General features: G+C 36.8%; 1 protein-coding gene across 1 annotated transcript in view; it reads right to left on the reverse strand.

Annotated features, from left to right (window-relative positions):
- LOC121375608 (serine/threonine-protein kinase PLK1-like) overlaps positions 1 to 25,265 on the reverse strand; it is an 83,703-nt gene that overhangs the window by 29,878 nt on the left and 28,560 nt on the right. The window contains exon 3 of the mRNA XM_041503150.1: positions 12,534 to 12,641. Coding sequence (XP_041359084.1) covers positions 12,534 to 12,641 — 108 coding nt within the window. The remainder of the gene's footprint in view (positions 1 to 12,533; positions 12,642 to 25,265) is intronic.

The following is a 25,265-nucleotide window of genomic DNA, read 5'->3' on the forward strand; positions in this document are numbered from 1 at the left end:
ATACGAGAGACTTGTACACCAATGTCATCACGGTTCGTCAAGAGCTACGTTCAACGAACCCTTGTTTACCAGCCATAGTTGGCGTCCACACGGAGATCGCGCCTGTTTGATGGTCAAACAAGACGATTCTTATAAAAAGACACCGGAGTCAAAGGTTAACCTGGACAGGCAGAAGGCTGGTCACGCCCCGCGTAATGTCCAACATGTAAACACCACAGCGTGTGTCATGTTGTACCTGAAGACCTATGTCTTAGGACGTCCATACCCATCTGATGAGGATTTTGATGTAAACAAACAGTGTGTGTATGTGTGTGACTAACTGGTCAGTTCTTGGAACATCCTCTGTGGACGATACTGATGCCAAACTGAACACATTTCGTGATGATACCTTACCAGGAAAATACTTAAGATAAAACACCAGCTTTTTTTGAAGGCTATGTTCAGTTTAAATAATCCACGTGTTTTCGTCAATAGTCGGTTATTTTGAGATGGTATTTTCTAGAGTAACCTATGTTGTAAATGGCAACAAGTAAACACTAAACATTGTCTCTCATCTTTACCAGCACCTCCCTTTGTGTTGAAAGTATAAACTTTTATTATTACTATTAGGAGTATAAAACTATCAAATGAAAGCTACTAGTACACAACTATTCTTGTTGGGTGTACCAAACTATCACACTCAAGTATCAAATAAAACCTATAATATACAAACAACTATTATTATTCAGGAGTATAAACTATCTAAATAAAAGCTATACTAATATATTAATGTCTTGTTGAAAGCACGAACGTATCGGATAAAAGGTATACGAACTCTTCTTATTGAGAATTTAAAAACCTATCATATTATTACTTAAGCTATAATAACTCTTCTAGCTGGGAGTATAAAACTCCCAGATAAAAGCTATATTACCATAACTCTTCTTATTGGGAGTAAAAAACACACAACTATCAGCATAATGCCCACACTAAAGTAACTCTTCTGTCTGGTAGTATAAAAACCATCAGATAAAACCTATGCTAATACGGGATGGTACATATAAAATATCCCTTGCTGCTAATCGAAAAGAGTATCCCATGAAGTGGCGACAGCGGGTTTCCTCTCTATATATGTGTGGTCCTTAACCATATGTCTGACGCTATATAACCGTAAATAAAATGTGTCGAGTGTCGTTAAATAAAATATTTCCTTCCTTCCTATGCTAATGCCTATACTGAAGTAACTCTTCTTTCTGGTAGTATAAAAGCCATCGGATAAAACCTATGCTAATACCTATACTAAAGTAACTCTTCTTTCTGGTAGTATAAAAGCCATCGGATAAAACCTATGCTAATACCTATACTGAAGTAACTCTTCTTTCTGGTAGTATAAAAGCCATCGGATAAAACCTATGCTAATACCTATACTAAAGTAACTCTTCTTTCTGGGAGTATAAAAGCCATCGGATAAAATCTATGCTAATACCTATACTAAAGTAACTCTTCTTTCTGGTAGTATAAAAGCCATCGGATAAAACCTATGCTAATACCTATACTAAAGTAACTCTTCTTTCTGGTAGTATAAAAGCCATCAGATAAAAGCTATGCTAATACCTATACTAAAGTAACTCTTCTTTCTGGGAGTATAAAAACCATCAGTTGAAAGCTATGCTAATACCTATACTACTGTAACTGTTCTTTCTGGGAGTATAAAAACCATGAGATAAAAGCTATGCTAATTTTTGAAGAGGACGTCTGAACAAGCCGAGCCGCTGTCCTGACACGGCTGGCGTGTGTCATGGCCGACTGTAGACGGCTTACCGCCACACGTATTTCCTGCTCTATTCACAAAGCAGCCTGACCAGTGGCGACCCGGCGTTAGGGTCTCACAACAGACTTTTGTTATCAACTGGTGATGAATGAAATGATAAACTCAACACAGTAGCCATCTTTTAACACGGTCCAGGTCACCGTATTGTAGGACCCCGTGTTTTGTAACCTTGAAATGAAGTACGTGTTTGCAATTTATTTTACCATTGTTGTCCAAATACCCTCTTTTTAAAGGGAGAGACACACGAATCCAGGATAAAACCCCACTGGAAAAAAACCCACCCAGACATAACCCCACTGGAAAAAACCCCACTCGGACATAACCCCATCAATAAATGAGAAAAATGGACAAAACCCCACTGTGACCATTTTACACATAAAACTGAAAAATATGAAATAAAGTTGAAATTTCTGTTTTGGAAGAATAAAATTATAAATAAAATTCACAAAATAGATTATGATAAAGAATAAAGTTTACATTTGTATTTTGATCAGTCAAGTGTTGCACTGATTGCATTGATCTCCATGACAAAGGATTATCTGAACTTTGTGATCAAGAGATTAAGGAGGCCAGGTTTTCTTCTAAGAGATCAAGGAAAATCATGGAGTTAGGGCTTCCCATTGTTGATTGGGTATGTCATAAATTCTACATCAGATGGACCCCTTATAAGGTTGAAGAATACTACGTCAGTATTCATTTCCTGAGAACTGTAAATACAAACTATGGAAGTTATCAAGAACAACAAGGGTGGTCTCAAGCTAATTCACGAAGGCTACTTGTATACTAAGAGGTATGCCAGGAAGAATATTCGATGGGAGTGTTCCAGCAGAGCTGCATTTACTTGTAAAGGCGGTGTGACTTCAGACCTGGAGGTAATTATGTTATCATAACTAACTTGTATGTGTGTAGGTAGATAGATATTAATTTGACCACCTTTTCCCCAATACATGTTATATTTATGGTATGCACATGTATATGCTGTTTCTTTAAATTTAATATGCAACATTATTATTATTATTATTATTATTATTTTAGCATTGAAATGTATTCAAAATTAGTTACGGGCCGAGATTACCAGGTCCAGGTAGATTTAAATTAAAGCCTGAATATTTGACTTTGTATCTTTCCAGATAAAGACCATCGTTAGTTTCACACAACATAGCCATGATCCACATCGGCCACTGTGTGAGGTGGAAGTAGGCTAGATTACACTTGTTTCAATAAAAAATAAATACTGTATATACGATTTTGTTATATATTGAGATATATGAGTGGGGTTATGTCCGAGTGGGTTTTTTTCTGTGTGGGGTTATGTCCGAGTGGGGTTTTTTCCAGTGGGGTTTTATCCAGTGGGTTTTTTTCCGGGTGGGGTTTTGTCCGTTTACAGATAGCTGACATGCTGAATAGCACAATGAAATGTTACCCTGTAAGTGTACTAGTATGCATTTAATTTATCCTGAAAAGTACCAACTCAGTGGCGTAGGAAGGTGCCAAAAAGTGAGGGGGCACACTATATTTACACACTTTTACACTATTATAAAACAAATACAAAGCAAAGTATCTACGCCAGTGTAAAACTACATAATCGTAATATACCACCAATAGTTAATAATTTGATATATAATTCAATTGTGATTACGAAACTATAAAAAGAAATTAGGTAGCGCTAGTTGTTTGAAATGCATAAAACGACTTAATGTTAACTAAAGATAAGGTACTACAAAGTAGTAGGTTATTTCTGGACATGAGTTTTGTGCTGGCTTCTATTCCTATTTTAATTTAGCATTTTATTTATCTCATGGTCTGTGTTGTTTGAACAACAAGCTGAAACATCTGTTATACATTGGCACAACAACTGTTATATACATTATACAGTTAAAAACAAGGAATGCAAAGCAATGACATCTAGGTGGTCTTGTTGTCAAGCTAGTCCTTGCAGTTCAGCTGGACACAATAACAAATTCCCTACACATCACAGCCCGGGGTTAATAAAACCAGCAATGTTTACATTGGTGCCCCTGCGGTTACGTATAGCGTGCAGCCAACCCAGTGTCCTAACTCTTTCACTGTAGTGTTCCAAAATATGACCTTCCCTTTGATGCAACCATGGAAAACAAAAGCAATCGTTTGAGCTCAGCGGCTCACGCAAGGCCACGATTTTGTTGTCAAGGGTCTGGAAATGCTGCTACTGCATAAACAGAGAGCTTGAATAAACTAAACAGATTGTCTCATATCATGTTTCCAGCAAGTCCACCACCTGATCGTTGGCATATTAGTTGACTGATGACAAACACTTGGTTCCTTTGAAGACCCACGGCTCGCCGTTAGGATTTACCGTTTAGTATCGTTTGAAAAGAATCCTTCTCGTGCCGTTCGATCTCAAAACGTGTCCTTGGAAGCTGGATTTCTAGAATTGGAACACATTAGCAACCAAAAGACTTGCCGATTGTTCTTTTTCCTTTTTTTCCAAAACGTTTTTGCACCAGAATTTGTTTTGGTTAATGTCAGTAATAAGGCTGAGGGGTCAGTACTGAAATTTAATATATACATCCAAAAATGCTGAATGATTTTGATTTAGGGTCAGTAATGTAAATAAATCGACAAATGTTAACCAGGTTGATTCCATTGTATGTTAATTGACTAGACAATCATTTTAATACCCTAACACGAACAAAGGCTAATTACCACCTAGATTGTTTTTAACTCCTTGTTTTGGCATTAAAAGGTTACTGTGACAAAATATAGCTAATGCTTGTGTCATGGTACGCAATTCGTAAGTTTGGCTGGCTGTCCAATACAAAGACAAAATGCCAAAAAACCCACAAAAACCCCCACAAAACCCAGAAGTAAAATACAAGTAAAAATAGAAGCCAAAACAAAATGTCTCACAGGAAACGACCCTACCGGTATCTTTTCCCAATCTTTTTCCTTGGCCCTGGTTTATTTGATAAATATATGCAGGTACATGCACAGAAAAGGTAATTCTATATAATGTTAGTCACACTGTTAATGGGTTGTGCATTTCTTTAAACTAGTTTAATCATCAATTTTATCTCTACAGATATTTTTTTGTTCAGATTCTTAGCTTTGAAACTTTGATATCTCGCAAAAGAGTCCTTCCACCTACGTAATAAATTCCATTCTGCGTATTTTATTTTTTGTTAACTTGAGGCTCAACAATCGCCGACTATCGTGACAGTCCCACATGTTGAGTGGGTGTGTGTCTGGACACCGCAGGTGTTTCCACAACAGACCAATTGCCCCGGTAGTGTTTACATAGCGCATATTGAATGTCATGTCACGTTGTACATGGTGACAACAGTCCAATATTGACGTTAGGACAGTTACATGGAATTGTATTACTGTGATTATATCAGAATTAATGGAACAAGTTGTACAACATAAAGGTGCGTGCGTGCGTGCGTGCGTGCGTGCGTGCGAGAGAGAGAGAGAGAGAGAGAGAGAGAGAGAGAGAGAGAGAGAGAGAGAGAGAGAGAGAGAGAGGTTATATGGAGTAGGGAAGGGGGCATTAATTTTTGTATATTTGTTTTAACCAGAATGAATTACGTCTAAGTAGTAGTAAATTTTGTTATAAAATTATCATTAACTATAATTATTACCACGTATAGTTAAAGTTTAGTACATAAAATATTGATATTCCAAGAAGAAAACTAAACTGGGTGACAATTAAACCATCTAAACAATGACACTCAGTGTTGACTTGTTAATACATTATTATTAAAAAGCTAACTCACAGAACCTGATTCCATAGTTACGTACCTTTTTTGTTTTAAGTATAATGCATATAACACAAATACCTGTAAAGACTTGTAAAGGCGGCATTTTCAAAACTGTGTATTTTAACGGTTAAAAATATATAATCGTTGAACTTTTTTTTATAGCACCTAATAACTAGTAAGTGCCTTTAAAATCTCTTTTGAACTTTACAAAAGACATTTCTCATACTGATGTATTTATTCTGAGTATATGGGTACAAATACATGTGAAGATGTTGATTCAGATATCAAAATCAAATCAAATAAAACAAAGTGGGCACCAATGATCACTAGATTGTCAAAAAAGTATGGACGCTATGACCAAAGAGGATTAAACCACACGAAAAAGGAGCGGTAGCTGGTAGAAATACCAGTCGAAATGTCCAGAAGCCTAACGATAATCAGACTGAATAAAACCGACTTGCGACAATCTGTTTTTTTAGACGCTTAAAGGTTTAGACACTCCTTGATTTCCTACAAGGTGTACTTCAAAGAAACCGTGGGTCATCATTATTAGTTATGTGACAATTAAGTCATGCGCGAAAGTGTCACAACAATGTCAACTGTCTATACAAAAGAGCGATCGATGGTGAATAATGAATAAATTACTTTAGAATATACTAGTGAAATGGACGTAGTCACCCCACGGGGGATCTTCTATATATGAGCTTCTTTGATCCAGTGCATTGATCTTGTATGTGTATATTTTGAGTATGAAACACGTGGGGGTGCACTTGTATTAAACATTGTGAAGAGGGGGAGGAGTGAGAACAAATTATGAAACCTAACATCTCAAGTACATCTCCTCCCCTTACTTTACCAATTCAAACGTGATCCATCAACTTTTACAATTTGGGTCAGTTCTACGACGTGCTCCAGAGGGTGGATGGGGGCTTAGGGATGCTTGGCTCCCTAAACACCTACAGTGATATTAATGCTAGCTACGCCTCAGATCCTTCCCTATTCTTTATGGCCCATCTAAAACAAACTGTTTCAGCTACTGGATCGGGCAAACACGTTTAGCAATTTGGTAAATATGCTTAAATAAATGAAAATTTGGTGTCTTTCAAAGAGAAATCAGACACTAAATTTAATTGATGCATCATTTGTCAATATAAGTAACAGGAGATTTTAAATACAAAATACAACGAGTAACTGTTAAAGTCATTGAATGTAGCATGCATTTGAAAGTGCAATGCAGTGGTACCAAATTGCTAAACGTTTTTAAATTTTAGCATATTTTCTAGTCTGTGTCCACTCCCATGTTTTTTTTTCTTCTAATTACTGTGGCTAAGAAATCTGGACGACAAAAACCACAAACCAAACTGTCCACAGCAGGTTTTGAGAAGGTCGTGTCGGAAACTCGGAATGCTCCCATAAACATCAATTTGATCCAATAAACGCGGAACTGGATGTAGATCTATCAGTGTATCATTCAAAATAATATTCCAGCCAGTGCACAATGACTGGTATATCAAAGGCCGTAGTATGTACTACCCTGTCTGTGGGATGGTGCATATAAAAGATCCCTTGCTGCTAATCGAAAAGAGTAGCTCATGAAGTGGCGACAGCGGGTTTCCTCTTTCAATATCTGTGTCGTCCTCAACCATATGTCTGACACCATATAACCGTAAATAAAATGTGTTGAGTGCGTCGTTAAATAAAACATTTCTTTCTTTATTTTTTTCAAAAGAATATTTTAAAAAGGTACAAATTCTCATCTTGGGTCCTGTTCCTAGTGCAATGTTATTTCGATTTATCAAATCTTTTAAATGGTTTCCTTTCATTTGAAACTATACAAATGTGATGTCCACACACCCTTTGTATCCACTGTCTTCCACGGTTAAGGAATAAAATACAATATATGGCATCAGTGTTGAAGGAGAGCTCGCGAACGCATCTCACTATGTGGTCTATATTAACCTTTTGATATACACGGATCTACAATAAAAAGGCTGTAAATCGCGGACAACGTGTAAACACGGCTGTACCGGACGACTTTGTACGTTGACATTTTTTTAAAGCGGGACGCCAAACATACACCCGGGCAACGCTAGTTGTGTCGTTATGGCTATGGAGGACTCAAGACTTTAATTTTTGTCTGTCACAAGAAAAGGGGTGTCACACACACAGCTCATTTAAAATGTGTAGAATCGTCTCATCAATTCCTTGGTGAATTCACCAAGTTACTTTTTTTTTAATCACGTGCACTACGACTGTTATATCAAAGGTATCTAAGGTCGTTTTGAGTATGGCAAAGACTTGATGTATAAAACATGTGTTAATCTACATGCCTATAGCAGGTGTCGTCTCAAATTATCACAATTTTGAATCACCATACGTTTGACATCCAACAGCCAAATCAATGTGATTAAAATATTGCGCTGATGTGTCTTTGGCGCTGGATCTTGCTATGTCGGCAGAGCGCTCGCACGAAGTGTATGCGTAGTATAATCGAAACCAGTATGTGGACTCATTCTCTGATTGAAGGTTTTCTCGTTCCAACCATTGCCCCACGTCTGGTATATTAAAGACCGTGATATGTGTTGTCATGTCTCTTGCTGTTAATGAAAAATTGTATCGGGTTTCCTCTGAAGACTACGTGTCAGAATTACCAAATGATTGACTTCCAACAACCGATGACTAATAAATAAATGTCTTCTAGGACTTTTAACTTATTTTGTGATGCGTCCTTAAAGAAACATTCCGTGCATTTCATTTATTACCCACTTTTTATGGGTTTAAGAACCTGAACTGAACTATGCATCGAGGTGTACTCTTGGTTTCAAACTGGTGCTCGTGTAATTTTTGGTTGGATGCACATAGGAAGACAGCCACAGTATTAATCGATCAAATTACCAACGAGTAGGTTTTCATAGGAAAAATAATACTATTTAAAGTCAATATGCAGTCTCGGTTTGGTGCTCGTTTAATTTTTGGTTGGATACACATACTCGATCAAATTACCAATGCGGTAGGTTTCCATCAGAAACATTTAAAGTCACTGACCCTACGTTCCGACGTATGTGCCTTGTTTGCTTCACATACAATGAATTAAGTGATACTACAAAGACCAGAACAACCAGAAACTCATTTGATTTTCTTAACAGTGAAAAGGAAAGGTACATTTGTTTTACGACACCTCAGCACATTTTTAACTGCGGATATTTGGTATCCAACATATGGCTATTTTGACACATGATCAAGAGAGGGATGGAAGGCGCACGCACGCACGCGCACGCGCACGCGCACACGCACACGCACACACAGAGAGAGAGAGAGAGAGAGAGAGAGAGAGAGAGAGAGAGAGAGAGAGAGAGAGAGAGAGAGAGATTTAAACTGTGATAATCAACCAAAGCGAAAACCTGCCGTCACCATGTTGATAAAGCAGCAGGGAGTTTTACACGCACTTTACCGTAAATAGGACTATACATATCACAACCTTTGATGTATCAGTCAAATTGACAGCAGAAAAGCGGTAATAGACAAAAGCATATTTTACACTGTTTAACAGCTAGAGTCATTAACTCGCAAAAATTGAACACGTCACATTTGTATAACCAACACATGAAAAGCATTAATATTCATGCCTCGTCTGCTTACAAATCGTTTTATGATAATTCGGATTCCGATTTGAAAGTCTCAGTTTGAAAACGGAAGGCTGGATTTAACATAACATCAGTGTCGCAGCAATTCAACACGTCTTTATAATGGGCAGTTGATAAATCATATGGACGCCCTGGTACGTCAAACTGAAATACTAGATGTCATTGATGACACACTAAGTATCTGGCGTTGTTCCGCAATCTGTGTCATCAAAGAACATTGTCCGTGCTAGCCGGTGTGAAACTCGAGTGGTCTGCTTGGCGAGTACACGAAACGTATCTTATCCAACGAGTGGCAAACAACGCTCGACCTTGGTGAGCTCCAAATTTCAAACATTTGTTAAGATAGGTATCTTCACAAAAACAAGCGCCATGTTTGTATATTGTGTTGGTTTGTCAGTATATATGTTCGTGTCGAAACCTTCGTTGAGATTACAATGCGCTGATAGGAAGACGTTTATGTTAGGGGAAAAGAAGAAAATAATGTAATATTTGTTTAACGACACCCAAACACATCGTTATAATAAGCGGCTATTATCTACTGAAAAATATGGTCTAACTAAATGAGAGAAAAATCGAAAAAAAGATTTATTTTACATGCAATATCCAATGAACAGGGTAACACATATGAATCTTAATATACCAGTGGTGGAGCGATGGTCTATTGAAGGGAAGGATATTGTAAACCGCCACACCTATTCCACTGGGCAACATAACACATATTTGTGATTAACAGAGATATTGGAGTATTTACATGTATGTACATACATTTGTACTAAAGATGCATTCTAACGGTATTTGTTATAGTAACGATTTCTGGCATATCGTCCAGCTGTGATGTATCCATCTAAATCAAAATAGTCTACACTACATAACGTAAGCTGTGAGGTCTTCAAATTATCGAAGTTGATAAAGTAGCTGATTTTCTATGATAGAAAATTTTGACAATAATTGATTGATTTTGCATATGAATTTGGGGTTGAGTTTTTTGTTTTTAGTAGCTGTAGGGCATGGTTAAAGTAATTATTTATACAAGTCAGACGAACACTAGCCACGGACATAAGGCTACGGGCATAAGGTTACCGTATTCTAAAAGTCCTGGTCTAACACTAATTGTAATATTTTAACCCGAGTACTGCATGAATCAAATCGTTGCAATAATATACACACTGGGAATGTACCTTCCTAATTATAAATATACTCGCAAGTTACATTGAAGCAGTTTCTAACTATTCAAAACTGTTAAATACCAGTGAAATCTTTGCTAGCAAATGTTTATAGTTACAGTGGTGTGTGCGTGTGCGTGTGTGTATGTATGTGCATGTGCGTGTGTGTCATTTGTTATCATAATTTAAATACAATTACACAAAATAAAACTACACTACAAATATGTATGGTAAATTCCGCAGATGGTATCATCCTGGTTTAAAACAAACAAACAAACAAAAGCAGCCAATGAATTCTATAACTTTCTATTTCATTTAATCTAAACCGAATTATACAACGGTTAAATTGTTGACTACATCAGTCTCAGATTTGAAAAAAAAAGTTTGTTCCCTAAAAACCCCCACCTAAACAATGGTGGATGATCTAAGTTTTAAACCCGATCACTGGTTTATCGTCGACGTGAAACTTGGTTTTTTGCTGTACCGTCACATTATTCGGTAGGTTTCACAACATGAATAAGACGATGATCGCTATGTGGTTGTGTAAATATCATGTAACGTGCTGTGTGTACATACTGCGCACAATAACACTTTTTTTTAAAGTAGAATAAAGGCCCGTCTAGGTATAAACTTTTTACCGTATAATACCAAGTATACACCCCTCGTAAAACAAGTTTCGAACCACTTAGTTTGAGAGCAATGGTTCGCTTTGTATGTGTAATGTATTTCACATCAGACCACAATGATTTGAAAACAGAAAATATTTTCTCCAAATTCCCATAAAAACAACTCTTTATGGCCAAAGCACTTGGTATTTTGTAGGGTTTCGATTCTTTTGTAACAAACTACACTTACAGCTATTATGCTAAGAGCTTTATGTAATTCAAGTGCCCACTCGAACCAGAAACGTATGGTAGTATTAGCTTCTTTGTCATTATAATAATATAAAAAATGTTATACACCTGTATTAACAATTATTACCAAACAGCTGGTCCTTGCAATTATTCTGTAAGAAGTACCAATATAAAAAAAAAACGTCCATTCTTAAGAAAACGAGTTAAGTGATGTTACAAAGACCCATAATATAATCGCAGATCAAAATCGGTGAACTTGTTCAACAAAACGAAGCAAAACAAACTGGCAATATTAACATTATGTGCTGAAACTAATTTACGGTAAGCGCATTTGGCCAATGAGTAACCAACCCACTTAAGTATGTTATCCAATAAACCAAATGCCACTTAAAAGTGATCGAACTGGGAACAATAGCTTTATAGTTCTTTTCAGCATTATTATCTGTTTTAAGTCGGTTACATAACCTTATCATAAACTATGATGAAAACCTATTTCGTTAACTGTAACAGCGCTAACGAAATCCGCTTTCTCACTACAGATTTATATGCATGCGCAGGTCTAGCTCTGGGGCAGCAGAAAATTTCGCCAAGTTATCTATTAAACTTCAAAAATTGCAGAAACCCAGTTCTTTTGTAATCAAAATATTAACTATTACATGAAATTATTTCGCCAAATGAAAATGAAATTCGCAAGTTGTATTTGAAATTCGCAATTTGCGAATTTGGCGAGTGCCAGAGCTAGCCCTGACGCGAAACACAAATTACCCCAAATATTCAAACAACCCCCTTTCTGTCCCGATCGATACAACCGACATTTGTCGGAGGTAGCGATCGGGATGAACGTGCCTGAACCTTTAATGGATATAGGCACGTAAAGAGAGTGTTGGTTGGTTGGTTGGTTGGTTGTTTTGTAAACCTGACATAGACAGAACTCTCCGCAGAAGTCAGAGGTTTGTGTCCAACTTGCTTAAACAGATCTCTGATGGAAGCATGACAGAAATTACCTACACCCACAATTTTGGTATCCATTCTTAGTATAGCTTATGCTCGCTACAAGAGTTATGAACAATCGACACACTAGTGTACGCCATGGCTCACCCTGTCCATTGCCAAATTAGCCATTTGCTAATGTTCATACAAAGTGGACACAACATTTAGTATTTGGCCAAATAAAACTGTCTTTAAATTAGCCACTTTTGAATAAAGTTCAAGGAAATACTTAACCGTAATTGAAAATTAACTAAACCAAAATGCTGTCCAGTGTGAGAACTGGTACACGTACTAATATAAATTAAAAAAAAAAAAAAAAAAAAAAATCTTACCTTTTGTCTTTGATGTGGTTTGGCTATTCTTGACTTTGAGATAATTTTCCCGGCATATATTTTATTAGTATTCAAATCCAATAATTCATAGCACCTGGCAAATCCGCCCTGAAAGATAAACGATGCAGGTGAGAAAAATGAATGTGATAATCACAATGATAATAAAATCAGATATACTCAACAATATTAATTAAGGGGCAGAAGAACGTTTGGTAATTTCATATTATTTCAGCAGGTTTAGATCATAGAAGACTTCTAAATATTGCTTCAGTAAAATGTTGTACACGATGAGTTTTTCATGCATTTATGAAAATTACATAAATGCGCATTCGGGACATGACTCATTAAACGCTCTCTCTCTCTTTCTTGTTTATTATTATAAGTTCAAAATCTGATTATTATTATTAAGTAAAAGAACATGCCTCAATGTCGACACGTTACAACAGAAAAAACTATTTTTAAACTACACGTATACTTAAAGACAAATACTGAAACTATCTATACTGGCCCTTAATTAATTTTGTTGAGTATATTATGCAATATTATTAAAAACAGTAATTCATATATTTTGATCGATCACCTTAAAAACTTGACACATCACAAACAAATGCTATTTTTAATCGTGTAATATATATATAGAGATATTTTTGTTCTTCTTTTATTTTTTTTACCAGTAAAATTGATTTTGATGGAAAGGTCTATATGTGTCCATTCATCCATCTGTGTCAGTTCAGTTGTTTAATATATGATATCTAAAGGCTGTAAATTACCTTGAGACGGAACACGATTGTATACATTTCCTAAAACATAAAATCATTTCGACTTCAAAGATCATGAACGGAAATATAATATAGGGAGCAGAAGCGTTTGTTTGTAGTTCGTTGTCTTTTTAAAATCAAAATTCATGGTAAGGCAGTACTAAAACAAGTTATTTTCAGTTCATAATTATGTAACAGCGGATTTTGTGTGAAAAGCGCTCGCTTGATGCGCGGTCGGTTTGGGATCGATCCCCGTCGGTGGGCCTTTTGGGTTATTTCTCATTCCAGCCAGTGCACCACGACTGGTATATCAAAGGCCGTGATATGTGCTATGCTGTCTGTGGGATGGTGCATATAAAAGATCGGTTCCCTCTATGACTATGTCAAACTTACCAAATGTTTGACATCCAATAGCCGATGATTAATAAATCAATGTACTCTAGTGGTGTTGTTAAACAAAACATTTTTTTTTATTATGTAACATAGCGGGTTTCATGTATTTATTCCACTTCGTGGAAATGTAATAAACTAAGTTTCACAGTTACAGTTCTCGTAACATTTCTTCATCTTACAGTGACATTAACCTGTACATATATTTATATCACGTGTTTACACTTGGTGGCCAGAAATTATTTCCAGGTGTCCATCATATAAAACATTTATGTGTTTACATTTAGCTACTAGAAACCCTTCCTGCCGGTTACAGACATAAAATAGCCGAATACAGTTCATCTTTTGACATAATACGAAACTGATAAACCGAGTAATTGTCTTTCGTTTAGTTTTGATCAAAGACGGAACGGCGTAACCAAGCTTTATTGTGGCCATTTGAATTATGGTTCTTTGGGTTCACTGTACGCCGATAGAGCGAGGAGTTTGAAACCACAGGTGGCAACGACCGGGGATTACAGTTATACTAGTAGATCACGTATTACTGCAACTTCTCGTATACGCTTATAAGAACCAAAACGAGGACTGTGACATGTTTCCAGTTTAAATTTCCAGGCGCAATATTTATTTACAATAGTCCGTTTTGTTCAATGTTTATAGATTTTTTTTCTTACGCATTGTGATGTTGCTTTCCTGACACAAACAAGCTGTTTCAACGCTCATTATTTTACTGCTTTTCTCAGACACAAGGTGTCACTGCTGTTGCATCAAAGTCCGTAACATGTTGCCAAATGTTACCAAATCCTTCCGCCACCAGATCCAATATTTTCAAAGATTAAGTACACTGCCGCGGGCCGTAATTAAATTCAACATAAATATAATTTGTTTCCACAGACAGGCCGAAGATCAAAGCCTCGTTTTGGGGTCATGACCGAACGCCGCGTCCACGTCGCTACGTGCAAAAGATGACCGGGTATGATAAACGATTTGTCGAGACCTGGAAAATTACTTCACGTATACAGTATGATCTATATCTAATTTCTTTTAAAAAAAAATTATTATTCTGATACAACTTGAAATATACTGGTTACAAACGTTACATTTATAGTAAAGAGGAAGATCCATCTAAAATGATTTCGAAGGGAAGGGGTGGCACAAATAAAAATAATATTGACAACGAAAAAACAAAGACTTAATTTGGTGGGGAGAGCAGTGACGTATTTGGTGGGGAGAGGGAGGGGCATATATATATATACAAAGACAAAATTTGTTAGCAAATTTTTTAAATGTGCTTAAAGGCATATTGTCACAGACCACTGACCTATTTAATGGTCTAACAAAGTATTACCTGATTTGATTTGTCCCTAAATGTACTTTATTCAACCATTTATTAATGACATTTTGTAAAAATATTTGAATTATGGCAATGGTCCATAATTCAAAAACTAAAATTGCCGAGAGGGTTGACATGGATTTCACTCCATCACGGTTCAGTTAAGGTGCTGCAATAGCTAGATTTGGTTTCCAACAATTAATGTAATTTTTAGTTATTATCAATTTTTTTGAGAAATAAGGTCCTTAAATCCGTGACAGTATACCTTTAAATAACAATAAACTTTTTTAAAAGTCGCGACTCTCAAAGTGAAATCAGATACTGGATTTAATTGTAACAGGATATTTTCAATATAAAATGAAATGTGTAACTGTCACGACATAGAATGTAGCTTACTTACAATGCAGTAGTGCGAAATTGCTAAACTTCTTCATTTTAGTATATATCGTGTGTATTGTGTAAAATGTATTCTTTTTTCATTTTAAAACCTTGGGTTTGATATAGATGTGGAACAAAGCCATACTCCATCAATCATTTCGCCGGGTTTTTTTTTTTTTTTTTTTTTTTTTTTTTTTTTTTTTTTTTTTTTTTTTTTTTTTTTTTTTTTTTTTTTTTTTTTTTTTTTTTTTGCGGTATCTATAATTTGTAAAGGAAAAGAATGCCCCAGCATATCGTTTTATCGGAGAAGTTGAGTGAAAAATAGCATAACAGTAGCCAATGATGGTCTGTTGTAGTCAGTCATCTTATGTGTTACTGGGGTTTGTTGTTCGAACTGGCCATTATATCTGTCTGATAATGAAAGTACATGCATATGGCTCTAAGTAAAATAACAAATATCAATTAACACGCGTACTGGACGATTGACATATACATACACAATTTGATGCCACAACAAATAATCTTAGAACTATGTCAGCTTCCAAGCGTGTTTGTTTATTTTCTATGAAAAAGCTTTTTTCCTAGTGGTGGTATTTTGTTTTGGGGAGGTGTTGGTGGTGGGGTTTTTTGTTGTTGTTTGTATAAGTGCTATATTGTCTAGAAGAAAATGCAGATCAGGATCATTTCAAACAAGGATCTTCTTTTGCTTGAAGTTTGAACTAATTTGTAGAGACAAAAAACTGTATATGTACAGCACTGGACCCAGGAATAATTATAATATAATAGTATAATTATTTACACTAAATAAAAAGAGTTCCGAACAAAAAGGACAACCTTATAGGACCCATAAGCAACTGTAAAAGAGTTTAAAATGTGGTGGTGCCATTCACCTTATCTATATGAAAAACGTATAGAAGTTAACACGTCGGACAGTTTGTTAACGACACCACTAGAGCACATTGATTTATTAATCATCGGCTGTTGCATGTCAAACATTTGGTAATTTTGACAGTCTCAGAGTGGAATGTCTCAGAATGGAAACCCGCTACATTTTTCCATTAGTAGCAAACAGTATTTTATATGCACCACCCCATAAACACGATAGCACATACCACGATCTTTGATATACCAATCGTGGTGCACTGGCTGGAACGAGAAATAGCCCAATAGGACCATCGATGGGGATCGATCCTCAAGCGAGCGCTTTACCAGTGGGCTACGTCTTGCCCTACGTTGGACAGCTACTCATATTAATATGGAATGCTGAATGCTGAATGCTGAATGCTGAATGCTGAATTATTAACACTTTGATTCATACAAATTAACAACATTCGGAGTCTTATTATTAAACAACAATCCCTTTAGAACACCACACACACAGACAGACACAGACAGACAGACAGAGAGAGAGAGAGAGAGCATATATACATGTGTTACATCAGCGGTTCAATATGGATGGTATACATTTCGTCAACGACAAAAATATCTACCTGTAAAATATTTCAAACGTTTCATTACTCAGCCTGGGGCAGTTGTTTGTGATGGGCCAATATACGCCCGGTGTAGCATATAATCAATACAGACGTGTTGAAATAGTTCTTTAATCAATGAATTTGAAGTCCACAACCCAGGGGATATTTGTCAACTGTCAAGAAGAACTAATTTATCTAAAGGTTAATCTGGGATAAAACATCCGATTAATTTCCAAAGCTAAAAAAGGACGGAATTGATTGCGAAGTATGTGGAGTGGAATTTTGCACTCGTTAATGGTAGAGTTAAATAAGCGGACAAATAAAATACCATATGATATACATTATTTCTGCATATACAATATTAATATCAACACTTGAGCAAATGAGAAAAAATAAAATAATGCAGACACATTTTAAACATTCATTCATTATTCCTCACAGCTCCATACACGTTTTAACAATATTTTTGTATAGTCTTTTGTTCATTCATATACCTTTGTCTAACAACACCCAATAGCCAATTTGTCGTGGTGCTAGACTATTATTAAACAGTCATTCATTTGGTCGGGACTACATGATCAAACAAATGTGGGTTATTACAATTCTTGATGGCTTGGATATGCAAATTTCTTTACCCTGTTTGTCATATATCGTTAAGCTTCAAATTAATTTTGTGGTGTGTGGAGCAAATTTTGTTTCTCAGATTTCAGGATAGAAGCAAATGCTAGAAATTGAAAGTACATGTAGTTCTAGAAATTAATCTAAAACTAAAGACTTGTAATTTAACTTTTCAACAGCAATGTGGAAGATGTTAATAGAAACTTAAGATTCTGAAAATGAAGAATCCTCCATATATCAGAAATATTGTCAGAAATCTGCTCGTGAAACTGATTCTCAGAAGTATTGTGCACTCTGAGCGGAATTTTGAGAGGCATTTTGAGCGGCATTTTGCTGCTTTCTCATGTCAATTCCAAATCTTGCTGATCCTTTAACGTCTTTTGCTCTTTTTTATCACGTACCACATGTAAAGTATTCTTTAAAACATTTTAGTTGTTTGAAAACAAATCCGACCACCGCCGACAGTTGTAATTAGGGGAACGCCCCCAAGTTGGAAAACATATGTCAACTTCAGTCGTACATGTATAGACCTATACTGGCAAGCAATAAAATAAATAACAACAACAAAATGTCAGAGTTATGAATATTTAGGGTATTGGGTTAAACAGACTGCCCTGGCTTAGTTGCTAGACCTGTATTCGGTCGTATATTAGTAAGCGAATACACGTACCGCCACACTGTGTACAGTTTATCTTTAAACGGATCACCAGCCCTTGGTGTTTTATTACCACATTGTCAAAAGATTGGTTATATACAATTCGTTGTCAGAAGAACTGGGTTAATTTGGCCTATTTATTTTGTATGGAGGACAAAAAGACGATGGGCTGGCACAAAGCTGGCTGTATTTAATAATAATAATAGAAATTGTTGGAACGTAAATACCTATTAATGAATTCAAAACACCCGCCTCTGTGGTGTTTGTTAAAGATTTAAAACGATTCATTCAGAAGTGTATTATTGTAGTTTCAACTGTTAACTGCCGCAAATGTGACTGAAATATATTTTAAAGATTTGACCTAGTTACATTTCTTTATTATCTATTGGAGACATCTTTTTCAAAACTAATTTACCGTACTGCAGTTGCATTTGCTAAGAAAGACGCCAAGGGTAACAACCACCTAGCAATGCGTATCAGTTCAGATCTTCTTTCTACATACTAATGCAGGTACAGTGACCTGTATATATCAGCCACCTTTTTTTAGAAGTTACAGTTAATTGTGCATGCTATACAGTATGCACCATAACTTTCGATAGGCCTGTCATTGCTTTAACGGGTTTTAAAACAGATCCACCAAGGCGGATCATAGGAATCTCTTATTTGTGTTTTCCTTTTATGTGTACAATTGTGTCACAGGTGGGCCCAAATGTTATTTCTCGTTCCAACCAGTGCACCACGACTGGTATATATCAAAGGTTGCGGTATGTGCAGTTTCACAAGCAGATTTCTGACAATATTTCAGATATATCGAGGATTTTTCATTTTCAGAATCTTAAGTTTCTATGAACATATTCCACATTGCTGTTGAAAAGTTAAACTACAAGACTTAAGTTTGAGATTAATTTCTAGAACTACATGTACTTTCAATTTCTAGCATTTGCTTCTATCCTGAAATCTGAGAAACAAATGTTGCTCCCCACACCACAAAATGTCCATATAAAAGATCATTTGTTACTAATGGAAAAATGTAGCGTGTTTCCTTTCTAAAGCTATATGTCAAAATGACCATTGTTTTACATACAACAGCCGATGATTAATAAACAAAAGAAACTTCAATTCAAATAGCACCAGGGTCCTAATTAACTGATCTCTCGCACTTGTACGATATCGCAGGCCATTTGTAAAATACTTGCAATGACGATGCGATGTTCCTTAAAAGAGCTTAAGAGAGCTAAAAGTGAATTAGGCCCCTGGTAAGCACCATTAATTAAAACGGGGGTGGACAAGTTAGGGTGTTAAGTCTCCTGAGGTTTTATGTTCGATCCTACACTGTGGACGAACGATCTATGTGAAGAGTTGCCCTCCATAACACCAACACGTCGCTAATTAACAGACTGAAGGTCTGTCCGTGATCATGTTGAACATAAATCATATTCACACTGTAGGCAGTCAACATAACGTTTCCTGAAACTTGAAGCTATATTTCAAGCCCGCTTTCAATATGTACATAATTATCAACAAATGTCCGCCTAAAATGGCAAAGAAACCGGTTTCAACCCACAATTAAGCATTAATGCTGATTATGACCATTTGTTTCGAGGTTTACAAGGTTCAAGCAACCTTGGACAGACGTTATTGTATTATTGTTAGAAAGGAAACCCGTTATCGTAACATGGGCTACTACCAATTACAGCTAAAGGATAGTTTTATATTATACACTTTTCCAAACACATCATGACTTAATTATACCACTTGCGAAGGAATCATTCTGGATTTGAGCCAGTACTCGTGACCGCTGCACCATCAAAACTTCTTCACACATTCTGTTTCTAACCGTCAAAAATAAAAGAGTCGGGGGACATAACATAAGCCTCTCTCTTGGATGAACAGAACAGAACTTTATTCAACTCAGATCACCAAACGGTGATGCATTGAGGTGGTTTACAAACATATTATACAGACGGCTGCAGTAAACGCTTGGATGAGCAACTTGTTTTTCAAGTTAGGATAACAACATTATAACCACGCCCTTGCAAAGAACGAATCCTTCATCAGTGGTATTTCGCTATGCTTTTATGTTATGCAATCGTCATTATCTACTGGTCTTCAAAAGCCATGGAATAATGTCCATATCTGATGCCATGCACGAGATAAACAATGTACGCCTTAACTCATGCATATGGATTTTTACAAATCACGAAAACCGGTTCATTTGTAAAGTAATGTATACACTTAGCGACACAAAACCTTGGCTTGCTGTTGTAATTCTGACTAAAGGCGAGTTTTAGTGACTTGCGTAATTAATGTTTACGTGATTCCAAGAGCCTTTTCATTGTTCCGTAATGTTATTTGTTTCATTTTCATCACCTCCGCGAGCGCTTTACCTTTCGGGTACTTAAACCAAATATGTATACGTGTTAGATAAATCAAACAATAATGGTATCGGTGGTGAGTTGGAATGTTATTTCATTACTGGCAACACTGGGCTGATTTTAAAGAAACAATTACTGGACTGGAGGACATATAGCTCAATGGTGTAATGATTAGTTTACTCGAGTTCAGGCTCCGTATTCATAAACGTACTTAAGTCAATGTATGATACCTAAATACATACTTAAAGTACATAGATAGTATCATACATTGACTTAAGTATGTTTATGAATATGGAGCCAGAAGTCGAGCCAGGGCTTCGTCATCCTAAAAACAACCCAGAGCAAATTTTAAAGTTTTTTGTTTGTTTGTTTAACGACACCACTGGGGCATATTGATTTATCAATCATCGACTATTCGATGTTAAACATTTGGTAATTCTGACTCATAGCAAAAGCTGTTAGGGGGCGAGATGTAGCTCAATGGTAGAGCGTTCGCATCAGTTAAAACTTATTTTGTTTAACACCACTAGAGTACCTGCAGTTATTCATCATTGGCTATATGGTGTCGGACATTTGGTATTTCTGAGTTCAGAGAAAACCCGCTACATTTTTCCATTAGCAGCAAGGGTTATATTATATTAACTTCCCCACGTTCGCCTGAGATGCGATAGGTTGTGGGATCAGTCACCTTCGATAGATTTAAGTTTTGTTTGTCTCCTAACTAGTACCCCACGACTAGTACATCAAAGACCATGGTATATACTGTCATGACTATATATGGAAACACCCGTTTTAGGCAGTCCACACACCAATTTTGATTAAAGTTCGTATACGTGTTTGGGGCACACATGCAAACTATTATTTTTTGTTTAACGACACCACTAGAGCACATCGATGTCTTAATCATTGGTTATTGTATGCCAAACATTTGGCATATAGTGTAAGAGAAAAACCGTTACATTATTCCATTTGGAGCAAGGGATCTTTTATATGCACAATCCCAGACAGGATAGCACATACCACAGCCTTTGATATACCAGTCGTGGTGCACTAATCATATGTTATAAACACCAAATAACCGAAGAATAAAATATTCCTTTCATTTCCTTCTGGCTGAAATTCTTAGTGAGTGATGTGAACCCTGTCGTAATCAGTGTTGTTTCCATCATCAGCAGTACTAGTAGTCATAATAATAATAATAATAATAATAATACACACACACACACACACACACACACACACACACACACACACACACACACACACACACACACACACACACACACACAGACACAGACACACAGAGAGAGAGAGAGAGAGAGAGAGAGAGAGAGAGAGAGAGAGAGAGAGAGAGAGAGAGAGAGAGAGAGAGAGAGAGAGAGAGAGAGAGAGAGAGAGGAGAGACACACAGGAGAAGAGAGGGAGAGAGAGAGAGAGAGAGAGAGAGAGAGACACAGAGAGAGAGAGAGAGAGAGAGAGAGAGAGAGAGAGAGAGAGAGAGAGAGAGAGAGAGAGAGACAGAGACAGAGACAGAGAGAGAGAGAGAGAGAGAGAGAGAGAGAGAAGGAAATAAGACAACATTTGGTAGCGTAGACTATATTTCAGTCACTATTACCGTCGTAATGTTTGCATAAAACACAAAGATGGTATATAAGATTGAATGTCAATAATGTGAGATTGAATGTCGGTAACATGGTTAATGGATGAGGATTTTGGTTGGAAACATGGTTAATTTCCTGACACTATGGATGCGGATTTTGGTTGGAAACATGGTTAATTTCCTGACACTATGGATGAGGGTTTTGGCTGGTAACATGGTTTTGGTTGGAGTCGGTCTTTCCTGTTAGTGCTGGTGTGATCCCGGATTTCCTTCGATCAGTATACCTATAATAATCAATAACTCTGCACCTACATAACCCAAAGAGATTTGATTATATTGAGAACATATACAGACCGATGCATTAGCCGGTTCAATGTCAAATATTTGTGACATTTAAAAACAAATGTCATACAGTACGCAGACGACACCCGAATTGAATGATGGCCGTTTCAATAAAGCGAATTTGAGCTCTTTGCATCTCGATCTCAAGTTCGATTATCCATAGCTCGATTGTCCGTTAGCCCTACACTGTTTATATCATCATATATAAATATTTTGCGGAGTTGTGCTAGAGGACATTAGAGCTACATTATCTATTACATTATCTATTTATTAATAGGCGTTAGTAATATGTTTCTGTTGGTTCGAGCGTTGAGCGACAGATATTAATAAACAGACAACCATTGCCAAGCAGCCACACAAGGGTGTTTTAAAAACAGTTCATCGCTGTGCTGTGCTGTGCTGTGCTGTGCTGTGCTGAGGTGTGTGTGTGTGTGTGTGCGTCTGTATGAGCGAGTGTGGGCGTGTGCGTGTGTGCGTGCGTGCGTATGTGTATGTGTGTGTGTGTGTGGGGGGGGGGGGGGTGCTGTTCTCCCACCCACATACACGCACTACGACAAAAGAATTGAGCGTTTTTTCTTGGCGAAGGCTAAAATTTAGCTTAATTTTATAATAATTCCTTCTGATCCCCACCCCAAACCTCAGTAAAGTGGCATCTCATGTGAATTGTGTAGGTCCTGTTGCTGCGTAATGGAAGTGGCCATTAATGCATGTCTGGCTGCGTACCGAAAGGTTACCAACAACAGACGGTATGGTGTCTGTGACATATATACAACTGTCGTATCATCGGTTGCCATACCTGGGAACACCTGAGTATTGCATACGTGGAGTATCGATTTTTTTTACTGCTCGGCAATCAGAACAAGACTGTTCGTGTTTACACCACCTGGAAAGCTGGATCACAGAATAGAGTTGGCCCGAGTTCAGCGACAGTGAACAACGCTAACGTTCGCGAATGGAAAGTTATTAGACTCATTCCCGATGCTGTCATTCGGTTTAACATGAAGCGCAAAACCAGTCTAGTGAGCGTGAGGGATACCATAAAATACCGCTTTTTTTTTTAAAAATTATATTTTTTTTTATCGTTTTAGTCATTTGTTTTAAAAAGCATCTAATATTTTTGTAAGTTTCGCTATTACAGCATTTGTACCGTTAAATTGCAGTGTAACTGCTTGCTTTAATAATAATTTTGTTTTAGCAAACCATGAGTCTTTTTTGGCATCTCGGTGTTTGTCGTACATTTGTGTACATCAAAATGTATTCTATGCAATACAGAGAACGTATCCCGGCAACAAGGGGTCAAAGACTTTTAACAGTCATTAAATACATGTACTAACGTTTACCATTTACATGACTACATACATATTTCAAAACCTTGCATGTATATCCCTGACGTCAATAAACCATCCTTTTGTCAAAACATTTCTTTGATTTTATTATTGAAAAAAATAACCTTCATGTATTTCTAAAAGTGGATGGTGGTGGAAAGAACAGCGTGCGTTTAAACAGCGGGTGCAAGGACGCCTAGAATTACATGCCTACACAATCTGTTCCTGACCAGTCTCCACTTTCGTTAACGATGGGGGACAAATTATACCCCGGGAAAACCTTACAGTAATTAAGTTATTTGTCAAAGTGTTTACCCCTATCCAGCCGTGACCCCCTGCTACCTATTCACGTGATAACCTAGCTTGGGGCAAAGTAAATATGTAACATTATGCAGCCACTTTTCACGAGCGATCACTATAGCCATTATAAATGGGCTGCCACTGCGTTTGGACCAACGAAAGCAGGCAGGTTGGAGATTAGGTGTGGCTCGGGCTGAAACGGTAATTTTAAGTAGCATGAAAACGCTACATTAGTAGAGGGTCTGATGACATGTCACTGACCGGGGAGGGGCTGCTATAGCTGCTATGATATTAGTGGGTGGGGTGCAGTGCGGGGGACAAGAGAACACTTTCCATTACACATTTTCGAATAAAGTTAAGGACACATACGCAAAGAGACAAGAGAGGGAAAGAGAGAGAGAGAGAGAGAAAGAGGAGAGAACAAATTTACTAATTAACTCTGAAAATTGTCAATTCAATGTAGTAGATGTAAAGTCTGGAACAGAATGTTCGATGTATTATCGAAGTGAACTACATCCCTTTGTAATTATACAAAGTATACCCTGATCCTGTACTCAACTCGTTCATTAAAAACAACATACTGAAATAATATAGACCTTAGTACATTACAGACGATTGCGCAATATTGCGTACTGTGTCGCACATTAATGAAACTATTGACAGAATTGCAATAATAACGTATGCGGCTCAACCGATATCCTGTCTGTATTACACAACTGCTATACGTTACATAAATGTATTATTTAACTGTTGCTTAGCAGATATTTAATTGATATTTAAGTAAGTAATTATGCGGATAGCCATGTGTTATTACTAATATATTAATTAACATTGGTGAATATAATTATGTAAATAGAGAAACGTGTGGTGTTAGATACCATTTATCTTACAACAAATTGTTTTAAAACGAATCTAACGAACAAAAACGAGTTGGATACGTTTTTAAAGAACGAGTTGTAAGGTAAATGGTATCCAACGGACACGAATGTAGTCTATTTCTTTCATATCCTCAAAAACAGTTTTAAAATAAATATAAACGCCTTTTCCAACTAAAGCTTAATTTTACGATCCTAGCGCTTGTAGTTAACGTCTGCGTCACAAACAAGTCAGTGAGTGATCCATTTCGATCATGCCGTTTTCCATTGGATTGTATGGCATTGGCAACTTGGTCATCACCTAGGAGCAG

This window comes from Gigantopelta aegis, chromosome 6, assembly GCF_016097555.1.
Source record: "Gigantopelta aegis isolate Gae_Host chromosome 6, Gae_host_genome, whole genome shotgun sequence".
NCBI classification, from domain to species: domain Eukaryota; kingdom Metazoa; phylum Mollusca; class Gastropoda; order Neomphalida; family Peltospiridae; genus Gigantopelta; species Gigantopelta aegis.